Source organism: Agelaius tricolor, unplaced genomic scaffold (genome assembly GCF_023055355.1).
Source record: "Agelaius tricolor isolate 1412-34295 unplaced genomic scaffold, bAgeTri1.0.p SCAF_25, whole genome shotgun sequence".
Classification (NCBI taxonomy): Eukaryota; Metazoa; Chordata; class Aves; order Passeriformes; family Icteridae; genus Agelaius; species Agelaius tricolor.
In genome coordinates, this window is record NW_027269285.1 from 5,291,973 (window position 1) to 5,307,444 (window position 15,472).

At 47.6% G+C, this 15,472-nt stretch overlaps 1 protein-coding gene across 2 annotated transcripts in view; it reads right to left on the minus strand.

Moving 5' to 3' along the window:
• Positions 1-10,593: 10,593 nt before the first annotated feature.
• Positions 10,594-15,472, minus strand: part of CRCP (CGRP receptor component) — a 40,509-nt gene continuing 35,630 nt past the window's right edge. For both annotated transcript variants that reach the window (XM_071447507.1, XM_071447508.1), the window contains exon 6: positions 10,594-11,935. In XM_071447507.1, coding sequence (XP_071303608.1) covers positions 11,792-11,935 — 144 coding nt within the window. In that variant the 3' untranslated portion in view covers positions 10,594-11,791. The remainder of the gene's footprint in view (positions 11,936-15,472) is intronic.

Consider the following 15,472-nt stretch of genomic DNA (forward strand, 5'->3'; position numbering starts at 1 on the left):
CCCCTCTTTTCCCCATGTCCCCATTTCCCTGTTTTCCCCCTCTTTTTCCATTTCCCCGTTTTTCCGTTTCCTCTGTTTTCCCATTTTTCCCTGTGTCCCCCTGTTTTTTCCTTGTTTTCCCATTTTCCCCCTCTTTTCCCCATGTTCCCATTTCCCTGTTTTTCCCCTTTCCCCCCTCTTTTTCCATTCCCCGTTTTTCACGTTTTTTCCTCTGTTTTCCCCTCTTTTCCCCATGTCCCTGTTTCCCTGTTTTCCCCTCTTTCCCCCCTCTTTTTCCATTTCCCCCTGTTTTTCCCCGTTTCCTCTGTTTTCCCCTTTTCCCCTGTTTCCCCCATGTCCCTGTTTCCCTCTCTTTCCCCCCTCTTTTTCCATTTCCCCCTGTTTTTCCCCGTTTCCTCTGTTTTCCCCTGGTTTTTTCCCTGTTTCCCCCTATTTTTCCCATCACTGCCACAGCCCAAGGCTGTTCCCATTCTCTCACTTCCAGCTGTGTCTGGGGTTGCTGGTGGCAGGAGGAAGCAGGAGCATCCCTGAGCTCTGGTGCTATCTAGGACCTAAAATGATGCTTTTTTTTCTCCATCTCATTTCCAGATGTGATCCACAGCACCCACCAGACTTTCCCCCCACATGGCAGAGCCCAGCTGGGCAGTGCAGGATCCTGGGCAGCTCAGACTGTCCCAGCATTATTATTTATTAGATATTTATTAGATTAGATAATTTAGATTTTGCTGCCCGGCACTACCCCAGGGCTCTCCTGGGGAGCTGCCACATCACCCCAGCTGCTGAGCCAAGGCCCCAGCACTGCTGCCCTGACCTCTGCAAGCTGGGATCTGGCTCATTCACAGCCCAAAATGAGGCTTTTTTCCCCTCCCTGGACTCCCAACCCAACACTCTTCCTGCCACCAACTCCACTCCAAAATATTCCCAAATTCAAGTTCAGTGTGATATTTAACAGCTTGCTGCTCCAGATAGCCTGGCCCTCATCCAGGAGTATTTTACCTTAATTCCACCTCCCAATCCCAAGAATGCAAAGAATTTCCCCCTGGCTCTGTCCAGCTCATTCCAGGAGCCCTGAGCAGGGTGAGCTGTTCTTAGCAGAAGTGTTAAATATGATTTTTTTCCCCCTCAAATCCCTCAGCAGCAGTGGCAGGACCCCATTCTGTGTCTCACATGAGAAGGATCTCTGATCTCTCCTTCGTGGAGAAGCAGCTGGAGGAGGTTCAGTGCTTGTGGTTTTCATGTCTGAGGTCACTAAAGGGAGTTTGGGAAGGCAGGGAGGGGTGAGGGGCTCAAAAAAAAATCTCTGTTAGCTCTGTTGTAGAAGTTTGGAGCCTTCAGAGAAGGAACTGAAGGGAGGGATTTGGAGGATATGATAAAGCACACACAAAGGAGCTGGCTTGGATTTCAGCTCGTCCTGTGGAAATTCATTTGGGATGTGGGTAAAGTTCCAAAATGCCAAGCCCTGTGTGCCCTGGGCTGGGCATCCTTCCCTGTCCCTGCAGCCCTGGGAGCTCCCTTGGCTCAGGGATGTGCTGAGTCCACCCTGGCATCTGGGCATTTATGGATGGGAACAAAACCACGGGGAAAATGATGGGATTGGCACCTTCCTGCCAAAGGGAACTGCCAATCCTTGCATCAGCACAGCCCTGGAACCCCCAGTGTGCCTCGGGGGATGCCAGGGCAGGATCCTTGTCCACATCCAGCTCCGAGATGCCCCTGGGCTGGGGGTGACCCCAGAGCCCTGAAGCAGGGGCAGGGAATGGGATTTACCCACAGCTGGCACCCAGCACCACAGCAGGACCCCAGCAGTGTCTGCAAGGGCAGGCTGAGCCAAAAAACCCAACCTGGACATTCAGGAAAGACTTAGAATTCCCAGAGGAGAAAAGCCAAGAACTGCTTCCACAAGGCTTTGAGTTGAGGGAAAACCCCCAAGACATGAAGCTGATGAGATTTTGCTGCATCCCAGGAGAATGAGACATTCCTGCACCCAGATCCTGCCTTGAGCCTCACTCAGATGATTTTAGGAGCAGAGCAGACCTGTGAGCCACAGAGCCAGCCAGGACAGTGTTTAGCTTGGAAGGATGCTGGTGTCTGGCTCAGCTTTTCCCAGAGGAACACTCATTTTTATTGCTTTTCCCTGCAGTGCCCGTGCAGAGCCTGCCCTTGGCAGGGCAAGGTTTGTCCAAAGCCACCCAAACCGAGCCTGGGAATCCCTGTGGGAGCAGAAATTCCATTCCCAGGGTTTGCCAGCACAGGGATCCCCCAAAACTGCAGGTCTGCATCACCCTGGTGCAAACCTGAGTGCATCTGCACCTCCAGATTTCCCTGGATTGCCTGCCAGGGATCCCTGGCTCCTGCAGGGTTTGGACTCGTCCTGCTCCAGCACCATGTCAGGAGGATTTAAACTGAGGGGATCCAAGTCAGGAGAACAAGGATTTCATTTTTACAGCCAGACCTCACCTGCTTGTGGCTCAGAGAGATCAAGGTGATTTTTGCTCCAACCCCAAAAAGCAGAAATTTCTGATAAACAGCTCCATATTCTCCAGGTCTGACTGATCCCTGCTGGTTTCTACATGGGACAGCTGTGAACTGACCTTGCCACACGTCTGGAGAAATAATTCTGGGGGCAGGAACATCTCCATGCTCCCTCATCACAGGCATTTTAGGCATCACACGGATTTATTTCACAGGAAAACTTTTTCCCCCAGCTGCAGGAGCCCCTGGAGGTGCAGATCTTTGGGACTTTCCAGCTGCTAGGAAGTCCAATAAATACAGAAGGAGCTGTTTTTCCAGCCATAGGCATCTCCCCAGTCCTTGGCTTGCAGACAGCTGCTGATGTGGCACGAGGACGTGTGCGGGAGGAGAGCTCATCTCCGGCACGGGGACATCCCACAATAACCCACTGCCTAATTCCTTCCCCTTCCTTAGGCTTTCCTGAGGGAAAAAAACCCTAAAAAAAACCCCAAATCAGTATTACAGAGACTGGCTAAGCTGGAGTTTTTATAAAGTCTCTCCTGAAGTGTGATGTGTGATGCTCTCAGCCGACCCTTCAAGAGAAGAGGGATTTCTTATTTATTTCTTATTTATTTCCTATTTATTTCCTATTTATTTCCTATTTATTGTCCCATGAGATTTAAAAGGCTGAAAATTCCCCATGGGTGGCAAGATCAAGGCCTGAGTTTGTAAAGCTTTAGCACACTGGCCTCCTCATGAGATAAATCCCCATCAGCTTGTTCATAAAGAGCTCAAAAGCAATGATCTCATCTGCACCTGGAAAATGGCACAAGGGACTGAAAGCAGATCACAAAGCCTCCAAAAAATAAAATAAAAAACCCCACTGCCAAAGACACGGGATCAAAACTCTGAAGGAAGGTCACTAATGCTGCTGATGGGATGGTGCAGCCCTTTTCTGTGAGGTTCAAATTCCCCCAGTTAAAGATGAGACAAGGCAGGATTTAAATCCCATCCCCACCGTGGTTCCTGGTTCCAGATGTGTTTTCACCATTCCCTGCCTCCTGCAGGGCTGAGCTTGATGTGCCAGCTGCAAGGAACTGAATTAAACCTGAATTCTTCAGTCAGAGACTCATCCTGTTTTGTCTAAAATGCATTTTCTTATTCACAATATCCACATAAAATGCTCTGGAAGAGGCTCCCCAGGGAAGGGAACTCACCAGAGTTCAAGGGCATCTGGATTCTCCTCTCACATGGAGCACTTTAGGTAGGGGTGAAGAGCAGGGAGTTGGACTCAATGATCTTTAGGGATCCCTTTCAACTCAATCTATTCCATGATTTGATATCCCATTCTATAAACACTCATATAATAATATAAATTAAACAAATATATAAATATAAATATAAATATAAATGTAAATGTAAATATAAATATATAATTCTGCCCCAGGCTGTTGGTGCCCACCCAGCCTCCCTCACTCCTCTCCTCAACAGGACAGCAAGGAAGAGAAACTGAAAACAAAGCTCAGGGGTCAAGAGAAACTCAGGAACCACCCAGAGCCACCAAAGCTTCCTGGAAGAGGAGCAGGCACAGCCCCTCCACCACCTGTCCTGCAATTAAAATTCCAAAATTGTCCCAAAACTCCAAAATTGTCCCAAAAGCACCTTTTGGAGCCTGGGCCAGGACACAGCTCCTGCAGGGACTGAGAAAATGGGATCAACCCTCATGAAAGCATTTGGGGAACCCTGCCAGTGCCTGCATCTGATTGTGTGCCTCAACTCCAGCCAGCTTTAATGCAACATCAGCTTGGAAGCTGTAAAACATCAGACAAACAATGTAAACCAATGCAAGCAGCAAGATTTAACAGGAAACAGGCTGTGCTCTTGGTTTTCTGGATGGGAGAGCAGCTGGCCGGGGCAGGGATGATCCCATCCAAAACTCCTCACACCCATTTGCTGATTTGCAAGGAGAAAAAAAGGGGGCTGAAGGCTGATTTCATAGGGGGGTTGGTGTAAATCATCTCTTTGTGGCTTCAATTGGGACAAAAGGCAGAAAAGTCACAAAAAGAGACAGATAAAATATTATTAAACTAAAAAAAAAAATAGCAGCAGGAGGAATGGGATGCCTGGAGATGTTGGGATTTCCTGCTTTTCGAAGGATTGGCAGTGGCATCTGAGAGGAATAAATGTCTGTGCCCTGGAACTGGAAACAGCTGCACTTAACACCTCTTTGGGGGATTTGAAGGCTGGCAGAAGCTCCAGGAGGAATTTTCTCCTGCCAGCTGTGGCCAGGGCTGAGCTCTGCAATGGCACCCGGACCCAATGAGGCTCCAAACAACACCAGGGACAGAGCCAAAACCTGCTGGGAGGGCTGGGAGCCGAGGGATGAGTGTGAAGGACAGGCCCTGAGATGGTCATTGGGGTCAGCCCAGCTGATCTAATCCCTGAATCCACTAAAATCCATTCCCACCCCTTTCCTCACCTCCCTGCTCCTCCCAGCAGCGGAGCCTGCTCCAGGGATACCCCACAGGGCTGAACCTCACTGCTCCCAAAATTCAGCCTCACCTGGGCTTCCACTTCCAGGGATCCCACCCAGCTCCTGGCACAGCATCCCAATCCTCCCCAGAATCTGACCCAAACTCACAGCATTGCAGGATTTCATCTTTTGAGGCTCCACCAGGTGATTCCAGGCAGATCCAGCCCTTCCCACTGCCCCCACAGATGCTGGAGAAGGGCTCAGCCTGGATGATCTCTGTCCTAGCAGAGGCAGGACATGCTTTGGGATTTTGAGGATCTCTTCCTACCAGCTGCTTTTCCATGGATCCCACCCAGCTCCTGGAAGAGCATCCCAATTTCCCCCCAAAATCCAACCTCAACTCACAGCATTGCAGGATTTCATCTTTTGAGGCTCCACCGGGTGACTCCAGGCAGATCCAGCCCTTCCCACTGCCCCCACAGGTGCTGGAGAAGGGCTCAGCCTCATTTCCAGCAGCTCAGAAGGATCTCTGCACACACTCTGGGATTTTGGAGATCTCCTACCAGCTGCTCCTTCCAGGGATCCCACCCAGCTCTTGGAAGAGCATCCAAATCTCCCCCAAAATCCAACCTCAACTCACAGCACTGCAGGATTTCATCTTTTGAGGCTCCACCAGGTGATTCCAGGCAGATCCAGCCCCTCCCACTGACCCCCAGGGATCAGCAGTGCTGGAGAAGGGCTCAGCCTGATTCCCAGCAGCTCAGGATGATTTCCAGCAGCTCAGGATGATCTCTGCCCAAGCAGAGGCAGCTCAGGACACGCTTTGGGATTTTGGGGATCTCTTCCCACCAGCTGCTTTTCCTTCCCCACCCACTTTTATAGGAGCTTGCTGGCTCCCATTGGCTCAGGACACCCTTTTTATAGCAACCACTCTGCCCCATTTCAACTGCATTCAATAATTCCTCAGCTCATTGTCCTGCAGAGATTAGTTACACATAAGCATATTTGAATGATTAACTCCTGGGCTCTGCTGAGGCCTCAGCAGAAAATGCTGAATCCAAAGGCTCCCTCTGACTCTCCCTGCCTCACCACTGCTCCCAAAATATTGTGGTTTTCCTTGGAGCCTTTGCTCCTGGCCTGCTCCAACCAGCTCAGCTGGCATTGGAGGGAAGATTTCAGCAGGGAAAAGGAGAGGAAAAAGGCTGGAAAAAACTCAAAACCCAAAGAGGAAGAAGCAGTGTTTGAAGAGTCAGTCTCAGTTTGGGGTGAAAAGCTGAACATCCCATCTCATCCCACTAAACCTGGTGGCTTCCAAGGGTGACAACAGGGCAGCACAGGGATGGGCTTCCCATGGTAACCCTCCAGCAGCTTTGGGGAGCATGAGGAGCATTTGGGGCCATTTCCAGGGGTTTGAGCTGCTCTTCCCTGTGCTGAGTCTCACCTGAGGTGGTGACACAGGCCAGGCAGGGGTCCTGTCCCACTGGGAGCAGCCCATGGGGAGGGGAAAGAGACAAATTCCTGCTGAGCCCCAGGCTGGAGCCAGGATGCTGAAGAGGGAAAGGTTTAAAGGTTTAAATTGGCCTGGATTAGCCCATTTTCATCCCCCAGCCTGCTCACCCAGCATGGGCAGGGGGGAGCAGCAGCTCCTGGGGGGGTTCTGGGTGATGAACAGCAAACCTGCAGGGAGGAAGAGCTGGATCCCATCTGGAGGGGATGATGAACAGCAAACCTGCAGGGAGGAAGAGCTGGATCCCATCTGGAGGGGGTGATGAACAGCAAACCTGCAGGGAGGAAGAGCTGGATCCCATCTGGAGGGGGTGATGAACAGCAAACCTGCAGGGAGGAAGAGCTGGATCCCACCAGGTTCTGTGTGGGTGTTTCCAGCCCTTCCTTTTCCTTCCCTCTCTCATGGCTGCTGCACCCCTGAGCCAGGCTTTGTGTCAGGACATGCAGGAACCACACAAAAGGGAAAATGCAGATGATTTTGAAGGGTATTAAAAAGCCAGCAGATGATAAAGGGGATTGAGACTGAACACTGCAGCTGGTGAGGCTGGAAGGGCTCCAGAGCCCAGGGCTCAGCCAAGCCCAGGAAGGTGAATCCTGTCCCACTTTCCCCACGGGATAAGGGACACCAGTGCACCCAGATGGGGACTGGCATGGTGCAGAGCATCCAAGGTGCCTGTTCTGCACATTTCTCCAAATCTCACCTGCTTTTTGTCCACCCCAGACATTTCAGAGCTCAGTGTGTGTTGCTCATCCCTGTCCTGGTCTGGGGCACTCAGAAAACTGAAAACATCAAATTAATAAAAATCCAGCAATTTTTTAGAACCCTCTCAACCCTGTACAAGAGCAGATACTTGACCCACAGCTGTCAATAAAAGCCCTCAGGCTCCTCTCCCTCCTTCACAGGCAACAAAAAACTTGGGAGATGCTTTTAGACCTGGGAAAACTCTCTAGTCCATGTTTAAAGCCTCCAGCACATCCCCGGGAGTTAAATTCCACTCTGGTTATGGGTAGCAATGAAAGAAAAAAATAGGAAAAGCCTGATACTGGCCAGCCTGAGGTGCACAAAGCCTTTCCTGAGTCCTCTCTGCCAAAACCCAAAGTGTGTCACAAGTTTAGCTCCCAGCTGAGGCTGCTGCTTCCAAAGGGAAGTGGATGTGGTGCCAAGCAAGGCAGGCAATTTCTGGGATGCAGAACGTGCTGTTTGCACATTGCCCTGGCACAGCTGCCACCCCAGGGCAGGCAGAGGCAATAAAAAGTTTCATCAGAGAAAATGCAACACAGGAAAAGATCTCTGTGTGTGTGTGCATGTGGATCCAGAATAATCCCAGTTTGGGCTGGGATGGATTGAGCTGGAGGGGCCCAGCACAGCCAGGGGAAGGGGATGGTTCTGGATTGGATCAAATTCAAGGCAGTGGAGTAATTTTTGACCAAATGAATAAAAATTCAAGAGAAAACTGTGGTTAAGATCATCCTGGAACATCCTGGGACTCTTCCCTCCCACCAGAGCAGCCTCAGCTGCTCAGAAACCCCAATTCCAGCCCCAAGGAAGTGCTGACCCCACAGGCACAACAGCAAACCCTGCAGCCTGTCCAGCCTGTCCCTTCCCTCTGTCCACAGCCCAGAAATGAAGGATTTGCAGCCCCTGCCAGCCAGGCTCCCACCTGCCAAGGGCCAGGGAGCAAATCCCAGATTTCTGCATCCCAGCCCTCAGTGAGAGCACGTGAGTGAGGTGAAACACAGAACCCATGGTGGAGGAAGGGAAGGCACTGCCACAAAGGGTGGGAGCTCAGGAGATCACAGGAGCAGCAGCTCCAGCAGGCTCCAGCAAATCTTGTGGAAAAAACACAAATTTCCAATGGGGTGGAGAGCAAATGAATTAATCAGGTTTGAGCCATTTCAGTGCTGGCTCAAAGAAAAACCCCCAAAGCTCCAAATTCTGTGGGTTTGCTTTTCCTGCCTCAGGCTGCTCACCTTGGAACACCCAGTAAAGTAACAAACACAAAGTAAATGAATTTTTCCTCCCTGCCTGTCCCATTCTGCACTCAGTGGTGGGCACATGCTGGAACCCTGGCTGCTCAGAATTTTAGATTTTCTGTGGTGACAGCCACTGACCCCCAAGAGAAAACTACATTTCACCTGAGGCTGTGGAGGAAAATTAAATTGAACTAAAATTAAATTCCAAAATTAAATGCTAGAACTGGCATTATAAGTGTGTAGTTTGAGTAGAAGTGTGTAATATCACATGGTAGAAAACTTAGAAGTTTAAAGTTTTAGAATATAGTAATATATATTAAAAATATATATTATATATATAGTAAAAAATATATTAATATAATATAAAGTTTGATAAGATAGAAGTATAATATATATTATATAATATAAAAATATAATATAAAATATATAATATAGTATAATATAATATATATTATATATATAATACATATAATATATTATATATATTTTATATTTATATATATACACACACATATACAAAGTTTGATAAAATAGAAGTTTTAGAGCATAGACTGGTCCTTCATCTTCTTCTTCATGAGTTTAGGTAGTTTTGTGTAATTAGATTAAAAAAACCTGCATTGCAGGCCACAAGTAATTAGTTATTAAATTAAAAGTAAAAATAATTTAAGTATAATTTCTTAATTAGACAGTTTATCCTTAAAAAGCCTTGTAAAGAGAGACACAGCTCCATTTTAGTTTGTCAGAATGAAGTAGTGCAGAACTCACAGGCTGTAAGACTATGATATAGATAAGAAAGTCCAAACAAGAAATATCATCTCACACATTTAATCCCCACCTTAACAAAAATAAAAGTCCCCAAAAATGCCCAGGCACAGCCTCACACACAGCCCTGAGCTCCAGCAAAGCTGCTCAGCTCAGCAGGAGGGATTTTCCTGCATCTCCCTCACAATTCCCTGTGCACATCTGGCTCCAGCAGATCCATTCCCCTTGCCCAGCACCAGAGCACAGGCAGGAGCAGCAGCTCCTTCTCCTCCCATAAAATAAAACCTCTTCTAATAAATTCTCCAGCAGGGACTGCCAAAGAATCCTCAAGAAATGTGAATTTATGGGAAGAGAAAGCCCAGGTGTTTTGAAGTATCAGGTCAGGGATTCTGGCAGCTCGTTCCCCTCTCTCAGCCCTGAGCAGAGCCAAACACACACAACAGGGGAAAAATAGTGAGGGACAGATAAGAAATGAGGAAATGAAAAGGAATATCCACTTCTTAAACATTCAGGAAGTGCTGAGTTTCTTCTCAGAACACATTTACCTTTCTTGCACCCCCAGAGCCACTCAGTGCCACCTTCTCTGTTCCAAGATTAGGAGGGTCCATCTCCTGTGGCTAATTAAAGGGATAATGAAGGGAATAAAAAGCAATGTGGGAGGCTGGCAGATCTTCTGTGTGATATTCAGGACACTGGGAAATGGTGTCACATCAGCAAGGTAAAATCTGCATAAATAATCTCTGATCTGGGGGTTCTGACCCAGAAAAGATCAAACAACACAACTCAAACCTGTCCTCAGAGCAAACCCTCACCTGAATTTACAGGTTGAAAACTCATTTCTTGATGCAGTGCATATGCCACAAGCCCAGAGCCTTTCAAATGTTGCTCAGCACTGGATTTTTAGGGGAATTATTGTTTACAAGGCATGGATGGATTCGCAGAGGGCTAACAGCTGTTAACATCTGGAACTGATACCGACAGAAAGGTTCACTCCAGCAGCACGTGAGGAGCTCCTGCATCCTGTACAGCACCCCACAAGCACAGAGCTGCTGGCAAAACCCCAGCCCAGCAACAAATCAATTCCCAAGCTGGAACACCCAGCTTCAGGGATCTGTTGAGTTGTTCTTGTTGGCTGAAGGTATTTACAGTCTGCTCCAGCTGCTTTTGATATGTTCAGAACAAATCTCAATAACTTCACTTTATATCAAAATGTAAACACTTGCTGCCCAAGGCTGCAGCCTGTCAAACAAAATCAGGGGCTGCTGTGAGTAAAAATGTTAATTTTAAAATTAATTGTGTGTCTTTCCATGCTATGATCCACTTATCTCTCTTTTTCTTTCCCTTTTGGAGAGAAAAATATACATTGAGGTATCACAAACCCATCAAGGACTTTCCCCCTCCAACACTAAACAAACCCAGCCCAAATGTACCTTTAGTCTCCAGCCTTGGAAGGCATTTAATGTACGATAAATGATCTTTAAAAGACAACAAATAGATTTTTCCAATCATTTTCCTTCCTCTCCAAACATCAAAGAAGCTTAAACACCATGGAAACAAATATGACAAATCCCCCAGACAGTGGAATTTATCAGTCCCTTTCATACACTGCACAAGTGAAGCTCAGAAAGCACAAATTCTCTGCATAAAAACACAAAATAAACCCATGACAGAGCTGAGGGGAGGAAAAGAAGATATTGTGATTTGATCTTGTCTGTGAGTCACAAAACTCCCAGGATGTACTTAAAATTTTATTTCTATTTCCAGTACATCATAATAATTATAAAAAATGGTCTGCAGCCACAATTTAAACCAGTGGCTGACTTTGTGTGGATATTCACACACAAATGATTTATTATAATCACCAAGGTTTTCAACATGAAATACTTGATCCTGAAATCCCTCATCACACAAAAAAGCTCAGGAAATTCTGCTTCATCCAAGCCTGACTCTCATTTTCCCAAACCAGATCAAGAGCTCAGTGTTGCCTCATTTATTCCTCCCTCTCAGGAGTGCCTTGTCTGGGTGTGAATATTGCAATAAATGTTCAGAGGGCAAAGAGACACCTCAATATTCTGCTGTTTGGGCACTCACAGCTTTGGTTTCACAGCTTCAACCCCCCCAGCTCCCTGCTTTCAGTGCAGTTTGCTGAATCTGGACCTCTTTTATTTAGAAGGGACTCTCAGACATCCTTGAGTTGCTGTCCCACAGATCCTCTCAATTCCATGATGCCCAGATTTGGGAGCTCCTGTGCATCCCTGCTCTGCAAACAGCCCAAAATTGGCTTTGCACTGCTCTGGAAGCCACTTGGGCAACTGCAAAGCTGAAAGGAATTCTCACTGCAGCCCTGCTGTGCTGATGCTGTGGGGAATGGAAAAATCCCCAAAGAGGCAGAGCCCCAGCACTCCTGAGGCTGCTCCACTGCAAACCCTGCACTGCCAGCCCCGTTCATGACAGAGCCCCCAAACAATAGTGTCCTTTTCCCTGCTTCCTCGTGAACAATTGGTTCCCTCATCACCTCCAAATCATAAAAATCTGAATATATTTTACAGTTATGTCCCATACAGGATTGAACTGGTATCAAACCCAGACTAACAGCAGCTGGTTCTCTTCTGCAAGTGCTGCCTGCTATGCCTGGTCACCTTTGTCTTCTGCTGCCATTGCTGAGTCCCTGTGCTGCTCCTCTGGGTCCCCTGGCAGGATGGTGGTGACTGTGTGCAGGAGGGACTCGATCTGCTCCTCTGTCAGCCTCTCCTCGCTTTCTTCCACCATCTGCAGGTCAAAAAAAAAACCAAAACCCCATTGGCATCATCAAATCCACACTTCCTCCCTCAGGGAGAAGGACTCAGCTCAGCAGGGAAGACTTTGTCAAGACACAGCCTGAGCTCAGCACAAAAGCATTTTACAAAGCAGAACTCTTGGAATATTTTGAAGAAAAAAAAAAAAAAAAGAGAAAGAAAGAACTCCATTGTTCAGCACGACAATTGGCACTGTGTAATGAGATCCTGATTTCCTTACAGCAAGGAAACACCACCCTGGGAACAGCCTGGCTTACCCTAAAGCCTCTCTCAACCTCCACATCCTTGTCCTGAGCCAGGCTTCTCCTTTAGCTCAGATGCAGCCTCACTTTCCTGACCTTTCTCCCAAATTTCTGTATTTTCATGGGATATCCCGAGGGATTCCCTGGACCTTGGCATCTCATCCAGTACCTGCATGAAATAATCAGCCCATAAAAGAAACCACCTCATCCTACAGCAGCAGTACTCCACTGGAATTTGCTTGGACTGGGAGACTCCTGGATATAAAGACACTTAAAAGCTCTGAGCAACATCAAAAACACTGTCATGACTCAACTCCATGATTCCAGGAGATTAATTAGGGACCTACTCCCACTGTGGAGCTGTGGCAGCTTTTCTATCACTGCTACCAGTAAAACAACTGCCCTAATTTATAGGCAGCTGTCAAAAGGAAAAAAAGCTTGTTAGAGGACTGGAAAAGCAAGTCAGAACTCTTCAAACACAAATGAAACCAATTAGGATTGTGGGGCTTGACTTTTTTTTTACAGCAAGTCCTTGAAAATGGCCTTTGAAGAGGAGTGATTTATAGTCATGATGGTTCCAAGGCAATGCAGGTTTAATCAGCTCTAGCTGTAAACTGCCAGCTCTTCAGATGCCTTCTGAAAAGCAGAGTGGGACTTCGACTCATTTTTGTGCAAAGAGGACTCTGAAGAAAAACAATCTGATCATCTTTCATCAGGATCATCCCCAGATCTGCACACACAGAGAAAATCCACTGCTCAGCAAAAGGCAGACACTGAATTTCCATTTATTAATGACTTTCTGGGGACTATCCCCATCAAAGGATGAAAATCCCTGTGGAGTGGCCTTCCAAGCTCAACAACTACTGTAGGACACAGGCTTGAACAGCAGCCCTGGCTCTGTTCCCCAGCAGCTGCTGCTCTGCACTCCCTGTGCTCACACACACTCAGATCCTCCTGCCCTGGCTGGGGGAGCCCCTGGCAGCTGAATCCTGCCAGCAACTCCCCCAGGGAATCATCTCAGCTCACCTTGGAGCACCAGCTCCACACCAGAAGTGTGCAAGTGGAAGATGTCCCTGAACTAAATGTTCTTTCAGGTGTCTCCCAGCCCAAACTATTCTGGGATTGTGATTCCATGATCAAATCTGCTCCAGCCACTCCTTGGTGCCAGTGCTGCTGACAAATCCCTCCTCTCCAATGACCTCTGCTGTTCAATCTCACAGAGCATTATCAGCCTGGCTTTCAGACTGGATTCTGGGGTTATTCATTCTGTTACACTCCATTTTCAAGGTGGGGTAGGTGCTGTGGGAGCAGGAGCTGCACAAAGAACAGCCCAGGTGCTTTGGACACCTGGCTCACTCCAGGTAGGATCACTGAACCAATGTCTCCCAGATTTGCTGCCATCCCTCAGAAAACAGCACTTGGCCTTGTTTAGATTTGATTTATTGCATCCATAAAGTCCAACCCTCTTCCCATTTTAATTTTATCTTTATCTGTCTCTCCTCTCCCTTTTTCCCCTCCACTTTCTCCTTTAGGTGCTTGCTCTGCTGACATCAGAGCTCCAACAAAACCCAGGGATTTCTGAGCAGCTCTGACCAGCTCCTGACTTTAAGCAGAACATGTGAATTCTAATCCCTGTTTTCTTCTCTGCTCCCCAGTGACTCCAGATGAGTAATGCCCCAGCTCCCAGCATGAACAAGGCCTGTGATGTGATTTTTGTGGCCCAGCACGAGGCTGACAGACTGCAGGGACAGACACAGCAGCTCTGGGGGCTGCTCTGCAGCCCCAGAAATCCCAGCTGAGCACGAAGCTGATGAAAGAAAATCCTCTCTGCTGTTTCAGATGCTCTGGTGCTCTAAGTGATTTCATTAAAATGTTGCTTTAGAGATGCCAGACCCTGCACTGAGGAGGGCATGGAGCTCCCAAATTCCCTTCTGCTGACACATCTAGAGGAGAAGTGGGAATTCCTTCAATTCCTGCAGCAAAATTCACCTCTTGGTGCCTCTCCAGCAGCTCCCAGCAATCACCAACAGACACAAATCAACACTTAGCAGGATGGACAGACAGCTTCTTAGGCAAGTTGATGTTTCAGCCTTATTTTGTTGTGATAATATTTGAGATTTCAAAGGCTCAAAAGGACAAACTGTGAAAATTAATTTTTTTTCACTCTTTCAGGAAGTGAAAAAACCAGCCTGAGATGATTTATGACAACATAAGCAGTGAGGAAGCAGCAAAGCAACAAGCCAGAAGGAAAAATTCCAAAATTAAGCCCAGACAGCATGTAGATAAAGAGGCAAAGGAAACTGTCCTAAAGGAAAACAGATCTCAGGGGAACAGGAGGTCACTCACTCTACATTCAGCAGATGTTCTCTCAGCCTTCTGATTTACAGCTGAAAGACAAAACACCTTTGATGCTGAGAGCACTGAGAAATGGGGTGCTGAGAAGAGGAATGAGATGTAAGATGCAGCCCAAGAAGCAAAAAACCCCACCTGGATTCAGGTGCCTCCTTTTCCAGCAGCAATTTTACCAATCTTGGAGAAAATCTCCAGACAAAAGCCCTGCACTGGCTGAAGCTGCTCAAGAGCCAGACTGAGCCCATAAGCAGCCAGGAATGCAAAGTTTATAGCAAAGAAAACAAAAATGCAAATGTTTGAAGGGAGGGGATGAGCTCAGATGTTGATGTTGGCAGTGCCACCCAGCCCTAATGGGAACAGCTCCCCCTCTCAGAGGATGCCATGGGAAAAGTTTGGGGTGTTTCTGACCCAAGTTTGGGGTGTTTCTGACCCAAGTTTGGGGTGTTTCTGACCCAAGTTTGGGCTATTTCTGACCCAAGTTTGGGGTGTTTCTGACCCAAGTTTGGGGTGTTTCTGACCCAAGTTTGGGCTATTTCTGACCCAAGTTTGGGGTGTTTCTGACCCAAGTTTGGGGTGTTTCTGACCCAAGTTTGGGGTGTTTCTGACCCAAGTTTGGGGTGCTTCTCACCCAAGTTTGGGGTGTTTCTGACCCAAGTTTGGGCTATTTATGACCCAAGTTTGGGGTGTTTCTGACCCAAGTTTGGGGTGTTTCTGACCCAAGTTTGGGGTGTTTCTGACCCAAGTTTGGGCTATTTATGACCCAAGTTTGGGGTGTTTCTGACCCAATGTTTGGGCTGTTTCTCACCCAAGTGCTGCTGGCCTCAATATCTGCTGATTTGGGTGAGGAGCAGAAGTGGGGAGTGTGACAGAAACATCATTTCTGCATTAAAAGCCCCCTGATGTCATAAATAATTGTC